Here is a 24,008-nt window from a genome sequence, read left to right as displayed (position 1 = left end):
CAGAAAGAACAAGGGGCTTAATCTCCCCTTGGTAAGGGTAGGAAGGGCGGCGGAAAACCGTAACAATATATTTAAAATAAATATATAGCTCAAGAGGTTCAAAGCTGTTTCCTCCTCAAACAGGAAATGATTGAGAATACGAGGTGTGTTCAAAAAGTATGCGACCTTAATTTGTCGTGCGTAAACAAATGAAGCTAGGGAGGCGTTGATTGGTGCACGTATGTAGGCGATCCTAATGCGCACGCGTGAATTTTTTCCCACCTGCAGAAGCTGTCATTCGACGGCAGACCGCCGATGAGTGAGGAAGTGTAAGTGAGCGCCGTCGGATTTTCGTTTTTGACAAAATGATGGAAAAACTTGAACGCTACTGCATCAAATTTTGTGTAAAGCTTGGCGATTCCCAAGTGGAAACGATCCGCAAGATTCAACAGGCCTTCGGGGACGAAACAATGAGCACCACACAGATAAAGGAGTGGTACAACCGCTTCAAAGATGGCCGCACATCAGTGGAGAGTGAAGCACGTTCGGGTAGGCCCTCAACGTCCCGAAATGAGATCGTCATTGACCAATTGAGGACCCTGGTGATGCAGGATCGTCGAATCACGATCAGAGAACTTGCAGACGAGGTGGGCGTCAGCATTGGATCCGTTCATTCCATTATGAAGGAGGATTTGGGCTGCAGGAGAATCTCAGCGAAGTTCGTACCAAAGCTGCTAACGATTGAGCAGAAGCAACTCCGTTTGGAGATCGCACAGGACATGCTGGAGACTGTGAACAGCGATCCCAGCTTCCTCAACACAGTGATCACTGGCGATGAGTCCTGGGTTTATGGGTACGACCCAGAAACCAAGTTGCAGTCATCACAATGGAAGCATCCAACATCCCCGAGGCCGAAAAAAGCAAGGCAGGTCCGCAGCAATGTCAGTCATGCTGACCGTCTTCTTCGACTCCAGTGGCGTGGTTCATCACGAGTACGCACCACACGGCACAACCATCACCAAGGAGTATTACCAAGAGGTTCTGCGTCGCCTTCATGACGCTGTGCGACGCAAACGGCCGGACCTGTGGGCAGCGGGCAATTGGCAGCTCCATCACGATAACGCACCCGCCCATTCTTCACATTTGATACAGAGTTTCTTGGCCAAACACAACACACCTGTGCTTCGTCAGGCTCCCTACTCTCCCGACATGGCTCCGTGTGACTTCTGGCTTTTCTCCAAGCTGAAAATGCCCCTGAAAGGGACCAGATTTCAGTCCAGAGAAGACATCATGCGGAATGCGACGGAGCAGCTGCGCGCCATCCCAAAAGAGGCGTTCCAGCGCTGCTTCCGAAAGTGGCAGAACCGTTGGGAGAAGTGTGTGGCAGCCCAAGGGGACTACTTTGAAGGAGATTAGTGTAAGTTTGTTGTATCTGGATACGAGTATTTTTTATGAACAAAGGTCGGATACTTTTTGAACACACCTCGTATACTTTAAAAGTAAGGAACTTGAGCTATTGTGGTTAAAATAAAACACCGTTTATTCAAGTAAGTGTAGATTTACTACCTCTGCCTTTCTCAACAAAAGGAAACTGAGGTATCGGTAAAGTCCTTTATCGAACAAGACAAAGTCTAACTGTAGCGTACCTGGGCTTGTTTGATACTTTAATTGTAGAGGATAGTATGTGACCTGGGTGGGGATACCAGTTAGCAAATAATGTAAGTATCAATTTTTTTTTGAAGTATGTACTGTAAGTCTCTAAGCTGCTGTCTCCATGCAAGTGAAGAGATTGCATTGAGACAATGGTTTATTCTATATGTTTTGAGTCAACAATGAACGAACCATACACCACTTCAATCCAGTGACTTTGCAGTCACGACAAAGGAATTGCAGTGTTACGATTATATTGACGATATTATTATTATTATTATTATTATTATTAACGTAATTATTACAAAAACAATACGACTGTTTCAATAAACCTGGGCTTATTTGTCCAAACTGGCTTGAAGGTGAGGCATGAAGGCATGAAGCCTAAGGCCTTTACATACTGTGTCGTTGGAAGACCCGTAACAACGATGCTTTCGATATTTGATGGTCATTTTAATAATCGGTTTGTTTGTGTTTCATGCTGAATGAAAAATGTGAAGGTAAACTAGAGCATGACGAATGTGATACATGACAGGTTCGACGATATGTGCAGCCCGAACGGCATATAAATCAAAATGGTGGTGTGTGGAGTCTGGCGTCGTACCTACGCCGTAATGACATGACAACACCCCTGGAAAGTGACCATACCAGATCCTCAGCTCTGATTGGTGTACGTTTGTGAGGGACACATATCCATACCTACGGACAGACAAACACTGTTCTAGACGGCTTTGCCCTATGGGCTACACCATAATAATCGTCTTCTTCTTTAATGGTCACAATTATTCCCACATTTTAGTGGGGCTGGTGAGCTTGGTCCCAAGACTCACGAAGCGGCTGGCCAGGCCTGATGTTCGGCAGGAATTTGTAATTCGTTAATGGTGCGGGCGATAGCTTGTCTACTCTTCGGAAAGGTCACCATGGACTGTGGGTGCTTTAATGACCACCAACTAATGTCGGCAGATGGACCCAGTTTAACCTCCATCCGAGGGACGGCACACACATTGATGAATAACTCTGCTTGTGAAACCCCAGGATGACCATTTCTCGTTAGGCCGGGATTCAACCCAGGCGAAGCCGCTTAGAGGTGAATGTCAGTAACTATTGGCCATACTAACAGCTCACTTCCTTTGTCTAATCTTGCAGTCTTCAATTCTATTTTTCTGCAGAGAAGCCTGGCGTTAATTCAATGGGGTCAGCCCAGCCTGGCGTTAATTCAACGGGGAGTCAGCCCAGCCTGGCGTTAATTCGACGGGGTCAGCCCAGCCTGGTGTTAATTCAACGGGGAATCAGCCCAGCCTGGTGTTAATTCAACGGGGAATCAGCCCAGCCTGGTGTTAATTCAACGGGGAATCAGCCCAGCCTGGCGTTAATTCAACGGGGAGTCAGCCCAGCCTGGCGTTAATTCGACGGGGTCAGCCCAGCCTGGTGTTAATTCAACGGGGAATCAGCCCAGCCTGGTGTTAATTCAACGGGGAATCAGCCCAGCCTGGCGTTAATTCAACGGGGAATCAGCCCAGCCTGGCGTTAATTCAACGGGGAGTCAGCCCAGCCTGGTGTTAATTCAACGGGGAATCAGCCCAGCCTGGCGTTAATTCAACGGGGAGTCAGCCCAGCCTGGCGTTAATTCAACAGGGAGTCAGCCCAGCCTGGCGTTAATTCAACGGGGTCAGCCCAGCCTGGTGTTAATTCAATGGGGAGTCAGCCCAGCCTGGTGTTAATTCAACGGGGAATCAGCCCAGCCTGGCGTTAATTCGACGGGGTCAGCCCAGCCTGGCGTTAATTCAACGGGGAGTCAGCCCAGCCTGGTGTTAATTCAACGGGGAATCAGCCCAGCCTGGCGTTAATTCAATGGGGAATCAGCCCAGCGAATGTGTTACGGGGAGCGAATGTGTTAGTTTGGCGAATGTGTTAGTTTGGCGTATGTGTTTGTTTGGTGGATGTTTGTTTGGTGGATGTGTTTGTTTGGTGGATGTTTGTTTGGTGGATGTGTTTGTTTGGTGGATGTTTGTTTGGTGGATGTGTTTGCTTGGCGGATGTGTTTGTTTGGTGGATGTTTGTTTGGTGGATGTGTTTGTTTGGCGGATGTTTGTTTGGCGGATGTGTTTGTTTGGCGGATGTGTTTGCTTGGCCGATGTGTTTGTTTGGCGGATGTGTTTGCTTGGCCGATGTGTTTGCTTGGCGGATGTGTTTGCTTGGCGGATGTGTTTGCTTGGCCGATGTGTTTGTTTGGCGGATGTGTTTGCTTGGCGGATGTGTTTGCTTGGCGGATGTGTTTGTTTGTTTGGCGGATGTGTTAGTTTGGCGGATGTGTTTGTTTGGCGGATGTGTTTGTTTGGCGGATGTGTTTGCTTGGCGGATGTGTTTGCTTGGCGGATGTTTGCTTGGCGGATGTGTTTGCTTGGCGGATGTGTTTGTTTGTTTGGCGGATGTGTTAGTTTGGCGCATTTGTTTGTTTGGCGGATGTGTTTGCTTGGCGCACGTGTTTGCTTGGCGCACTTGTTTGTTTGGTGGAAGTGTTTGCTTGGCGGATGTGTTTGCTTGGCGCACGTGTTTGCTTGGCGCACTTGTTTGTTTGGCGGACGTGTTTGCTTGGCGGACGTGTTTGCTTGGCGGACGTGTTTGCTTGGCGGACGTGTTTGCTTGGCGGACGTGTTTGTTTGGCGGATGTGTTTGCTTGGCGGATGTGTTTGCTTGGCGGATGTGTTTGTTTGTTTGGCGGATGTGTTTGTTTGGCGGATGTGTTTGTTTGGCCGATGTGTTTGTTTGGCGGATGTGTTTGTTTGGCGGATGTGTTTGCTTGGCGGCTGTGTTTGTTTGGCGGATGTTTTAGCTTGGCGGATGTGTTTGTTTGGCGGATGTGTTTGCTTGGCGGCTGTGTTTGTTTGGCGGATGTTTTAGCTTGGCGGCTGTGTTTGTTTGGCGGATGTGTTTGTTTGGCGGATGTGTTTGTTTGGCGGATGTGTTTGCTTGGCGGCTGTGTTTGTTTGGCGGATGTGTTTGCTTGGCGGCTTGTGTTTGTTTGGCGGATGTGTTTGTTTGGCGGATGTGTTTGTTTGGCGGATTGTTTGCTTGGCGGCTGTGTTTGTTTGGCGGATGTTTTAGCTTGGCGGATGTGTTTGCTTGGCGGATGTGTTTGCTTGGCGGATGTGTTTGCTTGGCCGATGCGTTTGCTTGGCGGATGCGTTTGTTTGGCGGATGTGTTTGTTTGGCGGATGTGTTTGTTTGGCGGATGTGTTTGCTTGGCGGATGTGTTTGCTTGGCGGATGTGTTTGCTTGGCCGATGTGTTTGCTTGGCGGATGTGTTTGCTTGGCGGATGTGTTTGCTTGGCGGATGTGTTTGCTTGGCCGATGTGTTTGCTTGGCGGATGTGTTTGCTTGGCGGATGTGTTTGCTTGGCCGATGTGTTTGCTTGGCAGATGTGTTTGCTTGGCCGATGTGTTTGCTTGGCGGATGTGTTTGCTTGGCGGATGTGTTTGCTTGGCGGATGTGTTTGTTTGGCGGAGGTGTTTGTTTGGCGGATGTGTTTGCTTGGCGCACGTGTTTGCTTGGCGCACTTGTTTGTTTGGTGGAAGTGTTTGCTTGGCGGATGTGTTTGCTTGGCGCACGTGTTTGCTTGGCGCACTTGTTTGTTTGGCGGACGTGTTTGCTTGGCGGACGTGTTTGCTTGGCGGACGTGTTCGCTTGGCGGACGTGTTCGCTTGGCGGAGGTGTTCGCTTGGCGGACGTGTTCGCTTGGCGGCCGTGTTCGCTTGGCGGCCGTGTTCGCTTGGCGGATGTGTTCGCTTGGCGGATGTGTTCGCTTGGCCGATGTGTTCGCTTGGCGGATGTGTTCGCTTGGCGGATGTGTTCGCTTGGCCGATGTGTTCGCTTGGCGGATGTGTTCGCTTGGCGGATGTGTTCGCTTGGCGGAGGTGTTCGCTTGGCGGATGTGTTCGCTTGGCCGATGTGTTCGCTTGGCGGATGTGTTCGCTTGGCGGATCTGTTCGCTTGGCGGATGTGTTCGCTTGGCCGATGTGTTCGCTTGGCGGATGTGTTCGCTTGGCCGATGTGTTCGCTTGGCGGATGTGTTCGCTTGGCGGACGTGTTCGCTTGGCGGACGTGTTCGCTTGGCGGACGTGTTCGTTTGGCGGAGGTGTTCGTTTGGCGGATGTGTTCGCTTGGCGCACGTGTTCGCTTGGCGCACTTGTTCGCTTGGCGGAAGTGTTTGCTTGGCGGATGTGTTTGCTTGGCGCACGTGTTTGCTTGGCGCACTTGTTTGTTTGGCGGACGTGTTTGCTTGGCGGACGTGTTTGCTTGGCGGACGTGTTTGCTTGGCGGACGTGTTTGCTTGGCGGACGTGTTTGCTTGGCGGACGTGTTCGCTTGGCGGACGTGTTCGCTTGGCGGACGTGTTCGCTTGGCGGACGTGTTCGCTTGGCGGACGTGTTCGCTTGGCGGACGTGTTCGCTTGGCGGACGTGTTCGTTTGGCGCACGTGTTCGCTTGGCGCACTTGTTTGTTTGGCGGACGTGTTTGCTTGGCGGCCGTGTTTGCTTGGCGGATGTGTTTGCTTGGCGGATGTGTTTGCTTGGCGGAGGTGTTTGTTTGGCGGATGTGTTTGCTTGGCGGATGTGTTTGCTTGGCGGAGGTGTTTGTTTGGCGGATGTGTTTGCTTGGCGGATGTGTTTGTTTGGCGCATTTGTTTGTTTGGCGGATGTGTTTGCTTGGCGGATGTGTTTGCTTGGCGGATGTGTTTGTTTGGCGGAGGTGTTTGTTTGGCGGATGTGTTTGCTTGGCGGAGGTGTTTGCTTGGCGGATGTGTTTGCTTGGCGGATGTGTTTGTTTGGCGGAGGTGTTTGTTTGGCGGATGTGTTTGCTTGGCGGATGTGTTTGTTTGGCAGATGTGTTTGCTTGGCGGACGTGTTTGTTTGGCGGATGTGTTTGTTTGGCGGACGTGTTTGTTTGGCGGACGTGTTTGTTTGGCGGACGTGTTTGTTTGGCGGAGGTGTTTGTTTGGCGGATGTGTTTGCTTGGCGGATGTGTTTGTTTGGCGGACGTGTTTGTTTGGCGGACGTGTTTGCTTGGCGGACGTGTTTGCTTGGCGCACTTGTTTGCTTGGCGGACGTGTTTGCTTGGCGGATGTGTTAGCACGTGTAATTTTTCAAGCCCTAAGCAAGGTTTAGGGAAGTGGGCAGGGTGTAGTAAAAAGTGGGTGGGGCTTAGGAGGGAGAAAAGGGGTGTAATTTTTCAAGATAGGTGGTTTGAGCCAATAAGTTTCTATACTTTTCCCCCATTGGCTTCAATGTTAAATTTGAGGTGAGCTAGAACCTATTCGTGGTTAGGGTGATTGAGGATTTAATATTTGGAAATAGGTTGTCCCAAAAGAGGGTGAAATCTGGTTGAAAATCCAGTGAGTTAAGTTTTTTAGCTCTTTCCCCATTGACTTCAATTTTAAATTCTATGTGTTTTAGTAGTTGGTAAATTAGCTTCGTAAAAAGTGGACGCAATTTTTTGAGAGAAAAAGGGGTGTAATTTTATGAGGGGATGTGAGTCAATAAGTTTTTTCCTTTTTACCCATTGACTTCAATGTTAAATTTAATATGTCCCAGAACCCAAGCCAAGCTAAGTTAATGGGAAAAACTCAATAAAGGTCATCTCTGGGTCATCCAGGTATGGAGTTTAATCCCACCCGCGGAAAGGTTTTTGTGCTAAAACAAATATGGCGGCCAAACCACGTGACCGATGACGTCATAATTATTATTAAAAATTATACAGGTGGAGTTGCACCTATGGTGAAAATTTCCTGTCAATCGGACCAACAGTTGCAGAGAAAATCATATTTATTCTGTGCGGACAAACAGACAGACTCAAATGCAATACCCCCTCCTCAGGCGAGAGTAAAAAGGGGCGCAATTTAATGAGAGAAAAAGGGGTGTAATTTTATGAGAGAGGGGGTGTGAGTCAATAAGTTTCCTTAATTTTCCCCATTGACTTCAATGTTAAATTGAATGTGTCCCAGAACCCCCATTTTCCCCCTACTTTGTTCTGTTTGGCGTTGTTCTGTTTGGCGTTGTTCTGTTTGGCGTTGTTCTGTTTGGCGTTGTTCTGTTTGGCGTTGTTCTGTTTGGCGTTGTTCTGTTTGGCGTTGTTCAGTTTGGCGTTGTTCAGTTTGGCGTTGTTCTGTTTGGCGTTGTTCAGTTTGGCGTTGTTCAGTTTCTGTCGGGAGTCAGCCCAGCCTGCCATTAATTCAACGGGGAGTCAGCCAAGCCTGGCGTTAATTCAACGGGGAGTCAGCCAAGCCTGGCGTTAATTCAACGGGGAGTCAGCCAAGCCTGGCGTTAATTCAACGGGGAGTCAGCCAAGCCTGGCGTTAATTCAACGGGGAGTCAGCCAAGCCTGGCGTTAGTTCAACGGGGAGTCAGCCAAGCCTGGCGTTAATTCAACGGGGAGTCTGCCAAGCCTGGCGTTAATTCAACGGGGAGTCAGCCCAACCTGGCGTTAATTCAACGGGGAGTCAGCCAAGCCTGGCGTTAATTCAACGGGGAGTCAGCCAAGCCTGGCGTTAATTCAACGGGGAGTCAGCCAAGCCTGGCGTTAATTCAACGGGGAGTCAGCCAAGCCTGGCGTTAATTCAACGGGGAGTCAGCCAAGCCTGGCGTTAATTCAACGGGGAGTCAGCCCAGCCTGGCATTAATTCAACGGTGTCAGCCCAACCTGGCGTTAATTCAACGGGGAGTCAGCCAAGCCTGGCGTTAATTCAACGGGGAGTCAGCCCAGCCTGGCATTAATTCAACAGGGAGTCAGCCAAGCCTGGCGTTAATTCAACGGGGAGTCAGCCAAGCCTGGCGTTAATTCAACGGGGAGTCAGCCAAGCCTGGCGTTAATTCAACGGGGAGTCAGGCCAGCCTGGCGTTAATTCAACGGGGAGTCAGCCCAGCCTGGCATTAATTCAACGGGGAGTCAGCCAAGCCTGGCGTTAATTCAACGGGGAGTCAGCCCAGCCTGGCGTTCATTCAACGGGGAGTCAGCCCAGCCTGGCGTTCATTCAACGGGGAGTCAGCCCAGCCTGGCGTTCATTCAACGGGGAGTCAGCCCAGCCTGGCGTTCATTCAACGGGGAGTCAGCCCAGCCTGGCGTTCATTCAACGGGGAGTCAGCCCAGCCTGGCGTTCATTCAACGGGGAGTCAGCCCAGCCTGGAGCGTGTCTCTTGCCCCCATTGCCAAGTGATTGGTTTGTGAATGTCAAATAACAGGGAAAATGCAACATTGAGACTCGGTGTACATGGTGGAAATATCTGAATGTCGAGATACAGGCACCAAAGGGATGAGTTGAAGTCATGACTCCTTCTCCGACACCCTGATCCCCCTCCATTGCTACAAGAGACCCAATAAAATAAATACAGAGAGATAGACGTGGTGAGATGGCAGACAATGCTGATGCTTAGCCAGCTTCTTCACTGCAGGACCCATGTGAACCCTGACCCTGCAGGCACACATCCAAAAATGAAGAGGCCTTGACCCCTGTTCCTGATTGTCCTGGTGCTGATTGTCCGGCTTTCAGTGGGAACATGACAAGGTACGAGGGTGTGTAAAAAAAAGTAATGCCTCTTGTTCTTTTCCTCCAAAACAGGTAAATATATTCGAAGAACCAAAGACAGACACTAACATCAATCTTTATTCTACCATGGTGGATATTTATTTCACGACATAATCTTCACTGCTAAATTTCTGATGAGGTAAATCTAATTTTACAAAATGTTGAATGTATTTTTAAATATGGTACATGTTGGTATAATACACGGTACATGTTAAATATGATACATGTTGGTTAGTTCATGATATAGAGTTCTTTTAAATCCAAGCATTCTCCAAATTTGAATAATGAATGCAAAAATTATGATGAAAACTAGGAAATTAAATGCATTTCATGGAGTCAATAATGAATATGCAAATTAGATGCACAACATCACAAAATTGAGTCACGTGATATGACAAAGTGTAATAGGATTAAAAAAATTAAGTTTTCAAAGCAAATAAGTAATTTTTCTTCCTTGAATGGAATTTTATTTACCTCCTATATATTTGTGTAATAACTCACTTGTAAGGTTAATCAGCGCTTCCTTGTGGCCTTGACATAGCCGAAAGGAAAAATGTTCTCCAGGCTTAAGTTTGGGAAGAGATGAAAGTCTGACGGAGCCAAGTCGGGGCAGGTGATCCTTTGTGGTGGTACTTCATTGAAGGGCTCTTACTCTCAGGATCGTAATGGTGTACCCAACTCTCATCTCCAGTCAGTCATCCCAACTCTCATCTCCAGTCAGTCATCCCAACTCTCATCTCCAGTCAGTCATCCCAAACTCTCATCTCCAGTCAGTCATCCCAACTCTCATCTCCAGTCAGTCATCCCAACTCTCATCTCCAGTCAGTCATCCCAACTCTCATCTCCAGTCAGTCACCCCAACTCTCATCTCCAGTCCGTCATCCCAAATCTCATCTCCAGTCAGTCATCCCAACTCTCATCTCCAGTCAGTCATTCCAACTCTCGTCTTATTTGCACGGATGGACGCGACACGGGGTGGGGATGCGGGGGGGCGGGGACGGGGACGGGGACGGGGATGGGGGGGGGGGGGGAGGGGTTATCCGATCCCCACAGACAAATAAACACACAAGACAGGCACACAAAAAAATGCAATAAGTAATGGGTTTAATGAAAATAAATGCCAGGGTAACAAAAGGAATGTGCGGTAAAATCTAATTCCAAAATGAAGATTCTCCAATCAGACACAATTACAACACAAGGGGAAACAACAACAACAGGCATTTTAAGGCCATTTTCCCTGCTCGAGCGGGGGTTAGCCTTGCGAGCCCCATGACAATCTTCTCCGTCTGAGCAGCCGTCACAAGCAAACACCAAGAGAGAGAGAGGGATGCGGCCGTATTCACCAACGCCCGGAACAGAGAGAGTGAATGCAAATGCGACCGCCTTTTACCGTGTGAGGAACAGAGAGAGAGATTGTGACTGCTCATACCCAGACCCCGGACCAAGAGAGAGAGATAAAATGGCGGTGCTTTCCCTTTTTGCTCCGACTGTCTCAAACGTTCTCTTTGATCTCACCCACGCTCCAATCACCGAGCGCCGTCGAATCGTCCCAACCAATCGTCCTTCGGGGCGTGGCCTCACGGCCACACTTGGCGAGAAGTTACGGCTGGGTGGTGTCATAATGTCTGGGTACCGTCAGCAATTATGTTATTTTGCCGGTCGCATGGCTAGGCGAGTGTGCTTTATAATAACGAAGGGAAAAATCACAAGGGCAATTACACACTGGGAATTTATCCATAGGCCCTAACTAATTAGCATAGCTCGACCCCTCGCATGGAGACACAATACACTTAGACGGACATCCGAGCCTAACTTAAATACATCGAGGTGGCTTCACGGCATACGGAGCATGCTATTCGATACAATTCTACCTCAACTACGGTATTTCATTTTCTACCCCATACACGTAACAATATTTTAAATCCTATTGACCAAACATGTTCCTATCTCGGTTTCTCTTCCATTGCTGTTGTACGATAAATACTACACACACGTTGCTAAGGTAACTCATACGTAACATTAAAGTTGTCGTGGATTTTGTGGATCCAACTAACATGTTCCAGGTAACCTTGGAGCTGGGAGAGAGTATACTGGGAGTCCACATGGCCTTGGTGTAATGCTCCTGATATAGACCCTGCAAGACCCAAGTGCAACCATGTCCAAAGCCCTCTGACTCCGAGTGTGGGAATGGTATCAGAACCTTGACACAAACAATTCATTTACACATATAGTATTACTAAATGGTTGGACGTGTCTACTCAACCACACTGCTCAGAAAAATGGGCATTTGCTTCCAAATAGCAAGTATGCACCGGAAGGGGAAGGGGCTTGAAAAGAAAGGGAGATGGGGGTGAAAGTGGAGGAAGACTAAAATAATTCCTGCCCTCAGCCCTTGCGACACGTTTTTTGGAGAACCCCTTCAAATACCTGACACACAGTGTGGGTCACTCAGGTGCTCGCCCTGCACCCTTTGACTCTGCAAGCGGAAAAGTTTATATTCGGTTAACACTGATTGGGATGATGGGAGAGACCTCATCACTGGCTTAATTGGTTTCTTGAACACAACGGCTGAGAAACAGAGAAGGTACTGCTTGGTTCTCAGGAGATACCAGTGTCTGATTGACCTCCTCCGTGGGCAACCTGGGCCGGTCGTCGAGATCATTTCCACCTTCTTGCTGTTGCACCTGTTGTGTGAAGCATGGTTTGAGTTATCTGGGCATCGACTTGTTAAACTTTAAATCTTTCATTGCTGGATTTAAATAAATGTTATGAATGCTGGAATGACAATGTATGCGGGTGGTTCGAGTGAAGGTTGGTGCACCTTTGTTATTGGAGGTGGATGTGGGTTAGATAGCTGCCAATGACATGCAAAACAAGATGTGTGCTCGAATCGACACTACAGTTGGGTTGGAGTCTTGCATCTGCAACACCTGCCCATATATTTGCATAATTTATGATGGCCCAAACTATGCCAATGATACGGTGTCCCCTCCGTAGATTAGGGCAGAAATGAATGTGCTCAGGGTACATTTGATTTACTCTTTTCGAAAGATACAGCTGAGGGATATTGAATATCCACGAGCAAATGCCAGCGGATGGGACAGTCAGCTTAACCCCTCCTGTCCAGGACGGCATGTTTATTGATGCAACCAACACCCTTCCCAAGAAGCTTTATAGGGCTGGGAGGATAGCATAGAGGTATGCTCACTCCCCTCTGAGCTGTCTAGCCTGGGTTCAAATCCTGATCAGTCATTACATGAGTTTGTGCATATTTGATAAAAGTAACATTAAATCCAAGATGGCCACCAGCATTGAAAAACACTTGTTAGGCTTTGTTTTACCGACGACTTACATATTCCCTTGTATCCCCTGTTACGGATTCGTCACTTCCGTTGTGGTGGTTTGCATCCACTGTAAATATTTCTGATTCCATGTACTATTATTGTTTTCAAAAGGTTTAGTGTCCATGAACTGTTTTCAAAAGGGAAAAAAAGTTAATGTTAAAAGAAACAGGAAACCGGATCGGGAACCGGACGACGAAGAGGAAGAGGGAGAAAAGGGCGGAGCGAGTGAGTCGGACAAGAAGGAGCCGAGCTACTTGCGGTCTGGAGCGAACGTTGGCGAGCAAGAGTCACTAGCGAACTTTCGGGTTTCCGGGAAAGGGATTCCTGCGACAGAGTTGTCATCGCTGTGACCGATCAACCTGCATGTCAGGTTTTTGGCGGTGGATTCCGAGGAGAATTATCGCCGGGCTGTTACGTCTCAAGAGTGGGTCGTCGGCCATTTTGACTCACGCAGGACTTGTGCTTCGCTCACGATTTCGTCTCTTTTCGATCATTTTCACCGCATTCAGACGTCGATCTGGGGCGTGTGTGTGACGGGGCTTTTTGAAGGTTAATTCATCCATACCCGAGGGTGTGATCTCTCAGTCGCCTGTAGGGTGACTTTGGATTTCCCAGTCGCCTTGAGGGCGCCTTTGTACAGCTTCGGCTGGGTGACTGTACTTGCCACCCGCACGGGATTCTGGTCTCGATTGGACATCGTTCTGGCAATCGCGGGAGCGAATCAACTTCGTCTTGAAGCCAGGAATAAGAGACATTGGGGAAGGTTCTTGTTTCACTCACTGGGAGCACAGTGAGTTATATATTACAAAAATGATGGTACTGAAGGAGCTGCGCTCCAACGCGAGTCGAAAGAATTGACGCGACCAAAGACGGAATTCGTCCGAGTTGCTTTATTGAAACAAAACAGCTCAGGTATTCTGACAAAAGCCCGTTTATCAGGCAGCAATATATATACACATTTATGTCGGGAAGTTTGCCCGGCAAAAGCTATACCGGGCATGCCCGGGTGTCAAGGGCGAGCCTTGGAAAGGCGAGTCTGGACCTGCCCGGGCGTGTTTGGCTGCGGCCTGGCAAGTCGAGGCTGGGCGTGCCCGGGCGCTCTGGACGAGCACTGGAAAGGCGAGAGCGGGCATGCCCGGACGCTCTGGGCGAGCCCTGGAAAGGCGATAGCGGGCATGAACGGACGCTCTGGGCGAGCCCTGGAAAGGCGATAGCGGGCATGCCCGGACGCTCTGGGCGAGCCCTGGAAAGGCGATAGCGGGCATGCCCGGACGCTCTGGGCGAGCCCGGGAAAGACGAGACCGGGCGTGCCCGGGAACAGCGAGTCCGGGCATGCCCGGGAGAGGCGCATCTGGCCGTGTTCTGGCCGGTGCAAGGCGATTGTGTGCATCCAGCGGTAACCGCTACAGTACCATCATAGGACATATTGATTGTACTTTTGAATACTATTGTTGTTGTATTGTTATTCTTGTGTGATCTTAATACAATATTTGTTTGTGAGTAACAATTGGGGTGGCTTCTCCATTGATCTTTGACATACAGAATAACACATTTTTCTGCCGTGACTACTCGGAGCTCGGAGGTACACCGTGACCAGGGGGTCGGGGAGGAGCACGTAACAGTCGTAACACCCCACATTACCAAATTCATTATTGCTTCAGGGCCTGGTGGATTCAAACATTGAACTGAGGCAAACGACATGTAGCTGCATCAAAGCTCCAACCACACTCAGCTGGGGACGGGAGGTAACTTTCTCCAGCCATTCTTCAAATCATTGCTTTGTAATGTGCCCGACGAATGTGTAAAGTGAACGAACTGGTAATTGGAGGAAGATTCTCCTTCAGCCGCCTAATTTGAGTGTAAAGGAACAAATGCAACGAAGCTTGTTTACTTAGGTGTAGATTTTGGACCTGCATGGCAAGCAGACAAGTCGTTCCAAATGGGATCATATTTCTGGAGATGGATTGTTGTTCCCTAGTGATGCCAATGCTTCCAGGATCTCATCATCAGAACGTATTGTAACGAATTTGAGAAGTGTAACGGATTTGAGAAGTGTAACAATTTTGAGAAAGTGTAACGAATGTGAAAAGTATGGTTTTGTTGTGTGTAACTGACCCTCGTAATGTAAAGAATGGTCGCAGCTCGTCCTCTTAGTTAATTCCATAAACCTACACACAGGACACGATATATCCTTTTAAATAGTTAGTCCCTTATTCTCTGTGTAGGCTAAGGATGTGTTTCCCACTAGTTTGACTCTTCATTGCACCGAATTAAATAAGAGTAGGCCCTCTGACGCCCCATGGCAGCTTCCAAGTGCCAGGTTCGCCACTTTGCTGCAATTGCCTCTTTAGGCACTTTGCTGCATTTCCATCTGCCGTCCACTTTGCTGCATTTGACTCCATTACGCACGAGGTAACGCCGAAGAAGAAAGGCGGGTCTCCACCTCGTCATAGAGAGGAGGAGTAAGTCGGCCCCGCTCATCCAACCCAGAACGAGGGGTTTGGCTTGAGAGGGCGGAGAGAGAACGTTTGGGGGAGGTTCGCAAAGGGTGAAGGGCGGGGCCTATATAACCCGCCGCGGGACGCTCCCCAAGGAGACAAGCAGATGAGTCAAAGAGATGAGCTTTTACGGAGATGCGCTGGAGACGAGCAGGTGTGACCGAGCCGCCGTGAAACGTGCCACGCTGCAGGAAAAGCGGACCGGGGCAACGCAAGGAGCGCACGAGGCAGCAGTACAGAGAGAGGAACTTCGCCCGCGCAGTTTGGGACCAAAGCTCGGCTTCTTGACGGCGGTGCCTTCTGGCCCGACCGTGCCTAGTACCCGCTGAACCTTCCTTGCCTCGAAAAGCCACCCATCTCCAAGCCATTCCTTCCTGCCTGCATTTCCCCGTGTAAGTGTGATCGTCCGTCTGTCTTTTACGTTGTCCTGGGGTTTATTAATTAAGCTTGTATAGGTAAGCTAAAGATTTCACTGCGTGTCTGCTCCGTCCATTTTCTGTATATAACCAACTGCTCTCTTTGCCTTGGCTTGTGTAAATAATTAATAAAACCTGTTATTCCTCCGTACGTCTTCTTCTTCTTCCTCTTTACATTCGGTCGCTTTAGAGGTTTCCATATTGAATAGCTGTGGCGCGATACGGCCAACGTCTGGGTGAATCGGGTGAATCGGGGAAACTGTTAGGTCGCGGTGCCTTCGCTCGGCAAACAACATCCTTAACCGCGAACCGTAACAATTGGTGTCAGGAGTGTCGGATTCGGACCTGGGACTAAATTCATTTAGCCCAAATTTTGGACACAATTGTACAATTGGCGTAACAATTGGTGTCAGGAGTGTCGGATTCGGACCTGAAGCGCTTAACGCGCTCAAAATTACAAACTACCGAAATTGCTTTTGTTTTACAAAACCCGAATTTTGAAATCGCGCCATGGCTGGTCAAGGCGACGGGATGCCGGTGGGAGAGATAGGCGGGGTAGAATCGACCCAGGACCTCGGGGAAATGTATGTGGATGAAAGAGAGGAGGAGAACATTGGCAATGTGGTTGACGAGGTTTCAGGCGCGCAAAATGGCGCTCTCGCGCACGAGGTTACGGGCGCGCAAAATGGCGCCTCGCACATGGCTACGGCGACCGCGCCCGCGACCGTAGCAGCGCCACCGGTGGATTCGAACCTTTTTATGTTACAAATGGGGGCCCTTATGGAGAGGCTAGAAGCCAAAATGGGACAAATGGGAAACCAAATTGTGGGATTGAGGGCTGATAGTGAGCGATTGGGGGGCGAAATGGGGAACCGGATGGATGCTCAGGGTGAGCAATTGGGGGTAATGAGGGACGAAGCAAGGGGTACCGGTGAGGGATTAGACAAGAAATTTGAGGGATTAGACAAGAAATTTGAGGGATTAGACAAGAAATTTGAGGGATTAGACAAGAAATTTGAGGGGTTAGACAATGGGATAGAAGGGATGAAACATGGGTTAACGGGGGTGGAAAATAGAATGGCTGCCCAGGAGAATCAGATAGAGGGGGTGAAAAATGGGTTAGAGGGGTTAGAAAACAAGATGGAAAACAAATTGCGGGAGATAGGGGAGCAATCCGCCCGAGAAATTAAACAAATGGGAGAGCAGATAGAGGAGGTGAAAATCGGGGTAGAAATCAAACTGGATGCCCAGAGGGATGAATTGGGACAGATGAGGGCGGCATCTACAAAAGAGAGGGAGGAGATGAGAGAGGAGATCTCGGGGGTACGCGAGGAGGTAAAGCGAGGTGAAAAGCGTATGGAGAAAGAGGTGAGGAATAATACGGCTAGGTTACAGGGGGGCATAGAGGGTCTGACGAAGGGAGTAGAACAGCTGACAGTGGGACAAAAGGAACTAGTGGACCAAGTGGAAAAGAACACTGCAATAATAGGGGGATTAAAAGCGACACAAAAAGACATTAAAAATGAATTAATAGCGACACAGAAGGAATGTCAGATGGTACATGAGGGGTTGACGAAGAAGTTGGAAGAGGTGACAGAAGTAATGGAGACGAAGGACCGAGAGGTGAGGACGCACATAGAAACGGTCAAGGTAGCCTTAGAGGACGAAATTGAGGAAACGCACCGGGAAATAAAAGAGGTGAAGCAAAAATTAGAGGAAGTGGAAGAGGAGGTGAGTGAAATTAAGACGGGACGGACAGAAACTAAGAGGGAGATAAAGGAGGAAGTGATGGAATATGTACAAGGTTGGTGCTCAAATCGTGATTATGTGCTCGCTAACCAAATAAAGAGTTTGCAGGTGGCGAAGGAGGTGCGGAGACGAGGTGCCAAGGTGAGTGGCGATATACGAGGAAATGTATATGATGTGAGGGGAGCTTCAGTCGGCTTGGGGGTTGCTTTGGACCCGGGTGTTCGTGAGAGGCCGTTGGTGAAGTGTGCGACAGGTACGGTGTGCGAAAGAGGAGGTGTGCGAGAATGTACGACTCTGGGGTGTGTGAGGAAAAAGTGCGCACCGAGGAGTGAGTGTGCTGTCGAGAGTGAGTCGGTCGTAGCGCGTGTGCGAGGGAGCACATGGAAGCGTGTAGTGAGGAGTGTTACAGAGGATGTAACGAAAGAGGGCACGCCCGTGGTGAGGGTTACGGAGGAAGTAACGGGAGAGGATGCGCGGGAAAGGTGTGTAACGGACGGGTGCATGGGGAAAGAGTGCGCTGTCGAAAGTAAGGAAGAATGCACACCTGTGGTGAGTGTTACAGAGGATGTAACGGGAGAGTGTGCGCAAGAGGGTGCGCGAGAAAGGGGTGTAACGGACAGGTGCATGAGGAAAGAGTGCGCTGTCGAGAGTAAGGGTGAGTGCGCTGTCAAGAGTGGTGGTGAAAGTAGTGAGAGTGACACGGAGCGTGAGTTGGTTGTGACAGGTGAGAGAGGATGTACACCTGGAATGGAAGGATGCACACCTGGAATGGTAGAGCGTGTATGGGAATGCACGCTGGAATTAGTAGTGAGGCACGTGGTTGGGTGTGCGAGTGAGAGCACACCTGTGATTGTCACAGAGGAGGTGACCGAGAAGGGGGCGCGAAGAGGTGTGTTGGTGAGGTGTGCGAACGACGAGTGTGTGCAAAGGTGTTCGGTGGTCAGGTGTGTGACCAAGTCTGTGAGCGGAATGAGTGTACCTGGGTGTGTAAGAGAAGGTGCAATGACGAGGAGCATGGGAACAGCTGGATGTATGAGCAATGAACGGGCTGCGGGGTGTAAGCATGCAGGTGAGGCATCGACGGTAACCGGGTTAGCGGTTAGAGCGACTTATAGCCGAATCGGGCCCTCGGTGCGTGCCGGGTTTCGCGTGCCGCGAGCACCAGCGGGGATCCGAACCACGGCGGGTTCGAAAGGACCGCCGTACGTGATCCACGCTGGGCCGCGCTTGGAACGGCCGTGTCCGTGCTCCGCTAGGCGGAACGGGCAGCCCAATAGGAAGGGTCATCATGGCGACCCCCTTTTGTTGAGGCGTTCCGGCAGGTCGAGATCGGGCCATGGGATGGCTCCGTGCCGAGGTGGTGCGTGGGATCTGGGCCCGGGTAAGCGTCCTTCCCTGCACCGAGTGCCGGACGCATCCAGCCGCCGGCACCAAACAACCCGCATTCTTTGCTCGGCTTTATGAAGCCGGGCTGTGGAAGTGAATTGGCGCACCGAGAGGCACTAGTGAGTGGACTGTAATGATGAGGATAGTGGTCTGGACCCGAAATTAGAAAAACAAAATTGATGATTGGCAAAGGATTGGCAGTGTGATGATTGGCAGAGGAGTGGTAGAGTGATTGGCAAATTTTTGATTGGTTGGAATTTGGTGTGCAAAATTGGTAGTGGGAGATGCCCGATGTGGTGGGATGGCAACTCTGTCATCCCTCACAGCGGGGGCAAAGGAGCACTTGATTTATGGGGTTTATGGCAGTGTAAGCTCGCCGAGGGAGGGTTTGGATAATGTGTAGGGACCTAGAAGATGACCTTAGGTGACGTTAAGATTAGGTAGTGACAATGACACCTGTAGTGGGGACGCAGAGAGGGTAGTGTGGATGATAATGACGTGGTATGTGCTTAGTTTAAAGGGAAGACGGGGAGCACTAAGTTAGCAGGGCACCAGGTAGATTAGATGATGCCGTGTGTATGGTGAACAGGTGTGATTGCACAGGTGTGCAACTGAACAGGTGTATGGAGCAGTGTATGAGGGAGTAGTGGTGATTGCGTGTGGTGTTGACCAAATGGTCCAGGAAGGAAGGGTGCAGGTGGCACCAGGTGTGAGTGCACAGGTGTGCACCAACAGGTGTATGGAATAAATGGTTGTGTGAAATACATGGAATGTGGAATACATGGAGTGTGGAGTATATGGAGTATTGGAATGGATGGTCGTGGAGTGAGTATGGTGGAAACTATGGAGTGGAGTGGATGGTGCGAAGGTGTGAGTGGGGGAAGGATGGACCCCCATCACGAATACCCGGGGAGGGTAGTGTAAGTGTTAGGTAGAGGGTATAGGTAAATTGTGGTTGGATATTGGCATCTGTGGTGCGTGGTGGAAGAATGGTATTTCGATGGGTGCATTAGTGTTGTGGAAATGGCTGGGCGTGTAGCCTGTTAGTGTGTGTAGTTGGCTTGGGCACTCCACCACTGTGAGGATGTCGGCCAGGTGAGGCCGCAGGTGGGCTCTGGGAGCCGGTAGTTGTGGATGGGGCCCGAGGATCCGGAGGACGGACCCGGGTAGCCCAGTGCCAGAGGGCACCGAGTGGGGTGACAGAGCCAGGAGGGGCCTTCCCCAGTTAGTTAGGTTAGGGTGAGGAGCTAGGTAAGCTCGGGTGGCAACTACAGTGGTGGAGGTGTGCAGGTGGGTAGACCTGCTGGGAGAGCTACACGTCTCAGCCAAGAAATTGTGCAAGGGCACCGGGAGATGAATCGGGGGAGTGAGACCCCAAAATGGAGAAGCACCACAGTTTGGTCAATGGGAATTGGTTTTTAGAACCCATAGTGTAAGTTGGCCAATGGATTGGCAGGGAAAGACCCCGGGTAGTGTAAAGCGTGTTAATGTCATTTAGAAAGTAGTTAGGATGAAAATCTCCTTGCACCATCTGCATCCACTCACCTGAGGTAACAGGTACTCCACACCATGCCAGGTGGTTTTTATTATTTTTATTGATGCAAATGTTGGAATGTGAGACGCATCATGATGTGGGTGTGACATTGTGCCTTGATGTTCCATCTCTTCCTCCTTATGAGGGTTGATGATGAATTGGGTGATGGCAAATTTTGGATAGAGGGATTGTGGAGACGAATTTGGTGTAGGGGAAATATGGGGAAGATGTGACGGTAGCGACGGATTTGTAAAGGTGTAGATTTTGTAAATATGGGGTAAGGGCAAGGGTAGTGTAGGTGACAGGGGGGGGTGACGTACGGTAGGGACGAGCTTTCTCACTTCGCTCTCCATACGCACTTCGCCTTGCATTGCCTTGTTTGATGTGTACCCTTGTGACCTTACCCCTCGCTCATCTGTCTTTCCCCCCCTTTTGTCTCCCACCTGAGGACTGTGCGCCACTCGGTGTTGAGGGGAGCGTGCGGAGGTCGTCTTGTGTGCCAGGACCCTCTCAACCAGCATGCATTGCATTGATGTACCACTTTATGGACCGCTGTTCTGCGGCCAAGTACCACTTGATGGACCCCAGGTTCTGGGGCAGGGCACCTCTGTTGGAGACCGGCCATAGTGGCCAGGGAATCTTGCTTGCGGACCTCGGTAAGGTGGCACCTATGCCAAACAGGTGGACCACCCTTAGTTGGCCCCTGTGGCCCTAAATAAAAATGGACACGGTTTGTGCTTTTTATATGTCCAAGTAGGCCGCATGAAGCAAGAAGACATCGGGAAGAACATCGGCCCAGCAGAGAAGAAGAAGACCACCACCAGTTGTTTTTTTTGTGTGTTTATTGCAAACAGTAATGACTGTGCACTGGTTGGTGCGTTTGGGTGCTTTTGGGTGCTTTGGTGTTATTGGTACTGGTGCATCGATGCAATGCATGCTGTCTCCTCCCTCCCAACAGGAATTTCCTTCTCTTTGTTTCCCTAAAAAGAAAAGAAAAAAAAAAACACAGGTCCTGGGTTGCGTCGTAAATAAGAAAGAACATCACTGTAAATAATGCTCCCCACCGTAAATGTATAGCTTGAAGACAATTCCGTAATTCGGTTATCCTGTGGGCGCAAATCTGTTCGGCAGGGTGCAATGCAGCAGGGGGACATATTTATTTGTGTTTTAAAATTGTCACACTCAGGGTCAGGTTAATTGTAGAGGGAATTACACCTACGTGTCACACTAAGTTAAAGTTTTGTAGGCCCGAGCACGGGCCTGAAGAAAGGAGGGTGCAGTGTAACGAATTTGAGAAGTGTAACGGATTTGAGAAAGGTAACAATTTTGAGAAAGTGTAACGAATGTGAAAAGTATGGTTTTGTTGTGTGTAACTGACCCTTGTAATGTAAAGAATGGTCGCAGCTCGTCCTCTTAGTTAATTCCATAAACCTACACACAGGACACGATATATCCTTTTAAATAGTTAGTCCCTTATTCTCTGTGTAGGCTAAGGATGTGTTTCCCACTAGTTTGACTCTTCATTGCACCGAATTAAATAAGAGTAGGCCCTCTGACGCCCCATGGCAGCTTCCAAGTGCCAGGTTCGCCACTTTGCTGCAATTGCCTCTTTAGGCACTTTGCTGCATTTCCATCTGCCGTCCACTTTGCTGCATTTGACTCCATTACGCACGAGGTAACGCCGAAGAAGAAAGGCGGGTCTCCACCTCGTCATAGAGGGGAGGAGTAAGTCGGCCCCGCTCATCCAACCCAGAATGAGGGGTTTGGCTTGAGAGGGCGGAGAGAGAACGTTTGGGGGAGGTTCGCAAAGGGTGAAGGGCGGGGCCTATATAACCCGCCGCGGGACGCTCCCCAAGGAGACAAGCAGATGAGTCAAAGAGATGAGCTTTTACGGAGATGGGTCCAGGAGATGCGCTGGAGACGAGCAGGTGTGACCGAGCCGCCGTGAAACGTGCCGCGCTGCAGGAAAAGCAGACCGGGGCAACGCAAGGAGCGCACGAGGCAGCAGTACAGAGAGAGGAACTTCGCCCGCGCAGTTTGGGACCAAAGCTCGGCTTCTTGACGGCGGTGCCTTCTGGCCCGACCGTGCCCAGTACCCGCTGAACCTTCCTTGCCTCGAAAAGCCACCCATCTCCAAGCCATTCCTTCCTGCCTGCATTTCCCCGTGTAAGTGTGATCGTCCGTCTGTCTTTAACGTTGTCCTGGGGTTTATTAATTAAGCTTGTATAGGTAAGCTAAAGATTTCACTGTGTGTCTGCTCCGTCCATTTTCTGTATATAACCAACTGCTCTCTTTGCCTTGGCTTGTGTAAATAATTAATAAAACCTGTTATTCCTCCGTACGTCTTCTTCTTCTTCCTCTTTACATTCGGTCACTTTAGAGGTTTCCATATTGAATAGCTGTGGCGCGATACGGCCAACGTCTGGGTGAATCGGGTGAATCGGGGAAACTGTTAGGTCGCGGTGCCTTCGCTCGGCAAACAACATCCTTAACCGCGAAATGTAACAGTATTAACACCTCGAAACACCACTCCCTGGTTCAGCCGCAAATCTACCAGATGTATCAGATCCTGTAAAAGCATGTAGGTGTAATATCACTGATGCATGTTCTTGTCACAAGTTGTCATAAATAGGTTGCACTGCAATGCTTCTCTTCAGTTTGCCCTTCCCTGTGAGAAAGCTTGGAGCAACTGGTATGCTTGGATACAGTTGAATCATCAGTAGGAAGACAACAGTGTCTGGAGAATCAATCACATCCTCTGCATCTCTGTCGATTGTGGTGGTGTGCAGCAACAGTAAAGTATCTGCCTCATCTTGACTACGGTATTTGTGTTAGGGTAATTGCTTGGAACATGAATATCACTCAATGGTGATGCCCAATCACTCAATGGTGATGAATCACTTTTAAAAAATCCTCCAATCTGGATTCGGATCTTCACCAAAATTGAATTGATTCTTCCTCGTCACACACACAACCTGTCCAACAAGTTTCGTCCAAATCCATCTACAGCTTTTTGAGATATCGTGCTATGTATTGTGTTTGGCCCGATCTCTCAAAGGTGAAGAATCACTTTAAGAATTTTGGTACCCGGATTCAGACCCGGATCTTCACCAATATTTAACAAGTTTGTCCTCGTCACACACCCAACCTCTCCACTAAATTTCATCCAAATCCGTCCACAACTTTTTGAGATATCTTGCTATGTATCGTTTTGGCCATATCTCCCAATGGCGAAGAAACACTTAAAAATTTCTAGTAGCCGGATCCGGATCTTCACCAAAATATAATAATTTCGTCCTCCTCACACACCCAACCTCTCCACTAAATTTCATCCGAATCCATCCACAACTTTTTGACATATCCTGCTCACAGACAAACAAACAAACAAGAAATATGTCGTGCATAGCACGACACTTGCGAAATCCCTAAAATAAGTTGTTGACCTTTGGCATATGTTGACCTTTTGGCCTATTTTGACCTCAAAAATAATTGGTGGTTTAATTCAGAGACCTGACATGCAAATCCTCTTCAAATTTCAAGTCAATCAGATGAAAATTGATGATTTTAGTAATTCGAAAAAGTTGGTGAACTTTGGCCTATGTTGACCTGTAACTGATGGGATATAGTTATAGTTATAGTTGGATGATGATTGGAGGAGTATGTGTACCATTCGACCTCAAAATAAAATAGGCTTCTTGCTTATGACCAACTCTACCATTTGGTGAAGTTTCGTGAAGATCGGTTTAAAATTGTGACCTGAAGGCAAGTATAAGTGAGCGGACAGACACACAAACATACAAACCGGAGTGATTAACATATTTGTGAATTTTTTTTGATAAAATTGGAAAATAATGATAAAATTGTGCCACTTTTTA

At 49.1% G+C, this 24,008-nt stretch overlaps 1 protein-coding gene across 7 annotated transcripts in view; it reads right to left on the bottom strand.

Annotated features, from left to right (window-relative positions):
• Positions 1–9,266: 9,266 nt before the first annotated feature.
• LOC137426957 (tumor necrosis factor receptor superfamily member 5) overlaps positions 9,267–24,008 on the bottom strand; it is a 56,089-nt gene continuing 41,347 nt past the window's right edge. For 5 of the 7 annotated variants that reach the window (XM_068116025.2, XM_068116019.2, XM_068116024.2 and 2 more), the window contains one exon: positions 9,267–11,890. In XM_068116025.2, coding sequence (XP_067972126.2) covers positions 11,750–11,890 — 141 coding nt within the window. In that variant the 3' untranslated portion in view covers positions 9,267–11,749. Of the gene's footprint in view, positions 11,891–20,965; positions 21,114–24,008 lie in introns of those variants that run through there. The other 2 variants (XM_078778829.1, XM_068116022.2) reach the window with 1 other exon arrangement.

This window comes from Myxine glutinosa, chromosome 5, assembly GCF_964187855.1.
Source record: "Myxine glutinosa chromosome 5, kmMyxGlut1.1, whole genome shotgun sequence".
In the NCBI taxonomy this organism is placed as follows: Eukaryota; Metazoa; Chordata; class Myxini; order Myxiniformes; family Myxinidae; genus Myxine; species Myxine glutinosa.
This window is presented reverse-complemented; position numbering and strand designations above follow the sequence as displayed.